Source organism: Oxyura jamaicensis, unplaced genomic scaffold (assembly GCF_011077185.1).
Source record: "Oxyura jamaicensis isolate SHBP4307 breed ruddy duck unplaced genomic scaffold, BPBGC_Ojam_1.0 oxyUn_random_OJ72040, whole genome shotgun sequence".
Taxonomy (NCBI): domain Eukaryota; kingdom Metazoa; phylum Chordata; class Aves; order Anseriformes; family Anatidae; genus Oxyura; species Oxyura jamaicensis.
Window position 1 is genome coordinate 1 of NW_023310829.1, and position 4,498 is coordinate 4,498.

At 53.9% G+C, this 4,498-nt stretch overlaps 1 protein-coding gene across 1 annotated transcript; it reads left to right on the plus strand.

Annotated features, from left to right (window-relative positions):
* Nucleotides 1–2,007: 2,007 nt before the first annotated feature.
* LOC118159795 (olfactory receptor 14C36-like) lies at nt 2,008–2,956 on the plus strand. The gene has a single exon (XM_035314352.1). It carries the CDS (start codon nt 2,030–2,032, stop codon nt 2,954–2,956), a length of 927 nt encoding a protein of 308 aa, XP_035170243.1. The 5' UTR covers nt 2,008–2,029.
* The last annotated feature ends 1,542 nt before the right edge of the window (nt 2,957–4,498 follow it).

Below are 4,498 nucleotides of genomic sequence, written 5' to 3' on the forward strand. Positions count from 1 at the left end.
TGGTCCTGGCTTTGCTTGCTTTGTAGTGTCCCTGGGGGTTTCAGAGAAGGGTCTCATGGTCATTCCTGCCTGGGTCGGAAATTCCACTGAACAAGCACCTCCCTTAGTGCCTGTGGAGGCCTGACACTCCTCTGTGACACTTCTCTGGAGAGAGTCACCGCCATCAGGGTGAGCCATCTGCACCCAGCCATGAACAGGTGACACAAGGGAGCTTCCGGGCAGGGGGGCCTTGGGAATCTGCAGCCTTCAGCCAACAGAACCCCCCGGAAGGGGGCAAGGAGACATGGCCAGGGCTGCCCGTGGGGCAGAATACCTGCATCCATCAGGGCACGGTTGGACGTTAGCAGCTGAGGGGGGACCCTGGGGAGAAGGCCTGGGTGCTACGAGGACACCCCAGGAGCCAGTGGGACATGCTGACAGGGAGCAAGGCCAGCTCCTTACGGGGCTGCACTAGGGGCAGCGGGGGCCACCCAGACCACTTGGGCCCCCCTCGACTCAGCGCTGCTGTGTCTACCTCTGGAGCAGTGTGGCCCAGGCTGAGGGACGTGGGCTTCTTTGGCCCTGTGTCATGCAAGCTCTGGGCAGCAGAGAAGTGGGCTGAGACTGCTCGAGGGGTGGTTGCGGTGATGGTGGAGTTCTTCCTCTTTGTAGGAAAGAGCATGGGAAAGAAAGAACTCCACAATATTCAGACTGGGGGTGGTCAGATGGGGACTGAGGTGAAATGATTCTCAAAGAGCAGAGCTGTGGGGCAAGAGGTCACCCAGAGGGTGTCTGGATCAGCCCCTAGAGCTGTGTTTCATGGATTACTGAGGGCAGGTGGAGAGACATCAGTAAGGCCGGGAGGTGCTGAGGTGAGAGCAAGGTGGGGAAGCAAGGTGGCTATCTAAGTGCTGCAGGGAAACAGGTGCAGACATGCGACAGCATAGGACAGCCTGTGGTGCTTATTGTCAAGGATCTGTTGCAAGATGGAAGCCCCCAACAGAGCCAGGAGCTTTGTCTGCTGGGCTCTGGCTCTTGTCTCTTTCAGTGAGGTCTATGAGGAGACAGCTCATCCTTACAGAAGGAGGGTCTCAATGCCTCCTCATGCCCCTCCAGGAGCCTAGGAGATGTCCTCCTGGAGCGTTGTCCTTGGCATTGCCCTTACCCACTGTGCACTGACCCAGGAAGAGCCCTAAACCCCACGGGAGGGACAGGAGCTCCCTTCCCAGAGGCTGGGGTCAGGGCCCGACTGTTGGGCTTCATGGGACACATCAAGGTTTCCTCAGCATCAGGGCCACCTTTACTGGGCCTTGGTCTCCCCGCCATCACTGCCTGCACTTTTCTGCTCCAACAAGTCCGTGGGGAGGCTTTGTCAGTAATGACCCTCACTGGGACCAGCTGTCAGGGGAGAACTCCTCACAGCCACCTCCCCACGGTGAGTCTCAGGGTGAGGGCAATGCCACTACACACCCTGCCAGGCTCTCCTGGAGCTGGCACAACCCTCAGCCCATGGGAGCTGTCAGGAGGACGCTCGGTGTTGGAGTTGAAGGGCACGCAGGGCTTGTGTGCTGCAGGGTCAGTGTGCAGGGCCCAAGGGGCATGGGGCAGTAACATCTGCAGTAGAGACTAAGGCTCCTTGAGCACTGCTGCTGCTCTGAGGCACCTCACACACCTCAGCATACAGACGGTACCGACATCACCTTTGTTGTCTCAGGGAATTCTTTGGCCTTCTCCTCATGTCATGCAGCAGGGACATGTCTGTGGCTTGCGGACTTCTCAGCTCACTCCAGGTTCCCTTTGACCTGTTGCTGTAGACCAGGACTGACTGCCACAGAGCCCACAGCACAGCCCCCTGCTTCTTGTGGCACCCTCAGAACACCAACCAGAGAAAGGACAAGGAGCGGCAGGAAGATCGTCCTGAAAGGAGAGAGGCAGTATGTTGTTTGTGTGGGGTTTGTTGAGACATGCAATGGATTGGGGTCAGAAAAGTCCTTAATTTTTGCACTGTCTTTGCTTCTTTTGGACAGGCTCCCTTGCTCAGAGGCAGTAAATGTGTAACAGCAGCTCCATCACCGAGTTCCTCCTGCTGGCATTCGCAAACACACAGGAGCTGCAGCTCCTGCACTTTGCGCTCTTCCTGGGCATCTACCTGGCTGCCCTCCTTGGAAACGGCCTCATCCTCACTGCCATAGCCTGTGACCACCGCCTCCACACCCCCATGTACTTCTTCCTCCTCAACCTTGCTCTCCTCGACATAGGCTGCATCTCCACCACTGTGCCCAAAGCCATGGCCAATGCCCTCTGGAACACCAGGGCCATCTCCTATCAAGGGTGTGCTGCACAAGTCTTCTTTTTAGTCTTCTTGTTCAGTTCAGAGTATTTCCTTCTCACTGTCATGGCCTACGACCGCTACGTTGCCATCTGCCAGCCCCTGCACTACGGGAGCCTCCTGGGCAGCAGAGCTTGTGCCCAGATGGCAGCAGCTGCCTGGGGCAGTGGCTTTCTCAATGCTGTCCTGCACACGGCCAATACATTTTCCCTTCCTCTCTGTTGTGGCAATACCCTCAAGCAGTTCTTCTGTGAAATTCCCCAGATCCTCAAGCTCTCCTGCTCAGACTCCTACCTAAGGGAATCTCAACTTACTACAGCTACTGCTTTTCTGTTATTGGGGTGTTTTGTTTTCATTGCTCTGTCCTATGTGCAGATCTTCAGGGCCGTGCTGAGGATCCCCTCACAGCAGGGACGGCACAAAGCCTTTTCAACGTGTCTCCCTCACCTGGCCGTGGTCTCCCTCTTTCTCAGCACAATTATTTTTGCCCACCTGAAGCCCCCCTCGATTTCCTCCCTTTCCCTGGATCTTGTTCTGGCATTCCTGTACTTTGTGGTACCTCCAGTAGCGAACCCCTTCATCTACAGCATGAGGAACAAGGAGATCAAGGTTGCCATGTGGAAAGTGATGACTGGGTGTTTTTCTTGAGCAGTATATTGTCCGCCTTCTTCTGTAAATCATTCTTAATATTACCCATGATAGGCGAAGCCAGTGGGTCTTACTTTCTTGTGTTGTTTTTTTTTTTTTTTTTTTCCCAGTTATATTTTATCAAATGTTTTCCAGAGATAAATACATTTCTTTATTTTGCTTGTGTATTTAAACCAATTAAAGTGCCTTTTTGTCTTCTGTCCTTCCTCTGAGGCCTTTTTTGGCTGCAGGGACAGTGCCTGTGTGCAGAGGTGGAGGGGAGAAGTGTTATGGCCCAGCAGCATGGCCAGGGAGCACCAGTGCTGGGTGTTTTGGAGGTGTGGTATGACAAGGGCAGTGGTGCCTCAGCACCTCTAGTCCAGCACAAAGCTCATGGATGTGAAGTGGCTGTGAGTGGGCTTTCTTTGGAAGTAGCTGACAGGTCACCCCTTGCCTCCTGGCTGGGATTGGTGCCTTTAGGCTCCTATTGGCTGGTCTCCATGACAGGACAGCACACACTGTGGGACATCCTCTCTTCCTAAGGAGCTGGGAGCCCCCATAGAGGAAGAGCTTTGGATCTGGGTTGGCATGTCAGAGGTTTCAGCTTTTCCCTAATCCATAAGGGAAACAAGCACCTAAGGGTAACGTGTCACACCCCTGGCTTTGTCATCCCATGGGACAGGGGAGAGGGCAGCGACAGCCAAGGGACACATGAGATCCCCCGGATCCTCAAGCTCTCCTGCTCCAGCTCTTATCTCAGGGAAATTGGACTTCTTGTGCTTATTGCTGTTTTAGACTTTGGTTGTTTCATTTTCATTGTGGTGTCCTATGTGCAGGTCTTCAGGGCTGTGCTGAGGATGCCCTCTGAGCAGGGCCGGCACAAAGCCTTTTCCACGTGCCTCCCGCACCTGGCCGTGGTCTCCCTGTTTGTCAGCACTGCCATGTTTGCCTACCTGAAACTTTCTTCCAAATCATTCCCATCCCTGGACCTGGAGGTGGCAGTTCTGTACTCGGTGGTGCCTCCAGCAGTGAAGCCCGTCATCTACAGCATGAGGAACCAGGAGCTCAAGGATGCCTTGAGGAAAGTCTTTGGATACATGCTTATCCAACAGTGATAAAGGGCCAATTACCTTAACAGAACTCTCAAAAAATATTAGGACAATCTGTTGTTTTTCTTTCTCTGTATTATTACTTTCTTACAAGTGTGAAAATTTCTTTCAATATTTTATAGTTATCTCATAATCTCTTGATTATGATATTTAATGTGATGCCATCCTGTCCTGAAGATGTGTAACCGGGCATCATGGGTACTTAAATTGAATAAAAGAATCCAGGAGAATTTCCCTGTTTTCAAGTCCTATGTCTTGTCTCCTTCTGGAGCTGGGGGAGCAGCCCCAGCATGCAGGAAGGGCTCAGGACCAAGAGCCCAGCTGCCCCATGGACGAGCAGCCCCGCTGGCCCTCGCGGCTGCCCCTCACTGCGTGCTGGGCTCTGCCTTTCTGCTGCCTTTGGGTCAGGGCTGCTGCTTCCCTGGAGCCATGGCCATGGCCAGCAGCAGCACGT

What these genes read in the sequence shown, in the direction of transcription:
- LOC118159795 (XM_035314352.1), top strand. Translation starts at nt 2,030, where the DNA reads ATGTGTAACAGCAGCTCCATCACCGAGTTCCTCCTGCTGGCATTCGCA.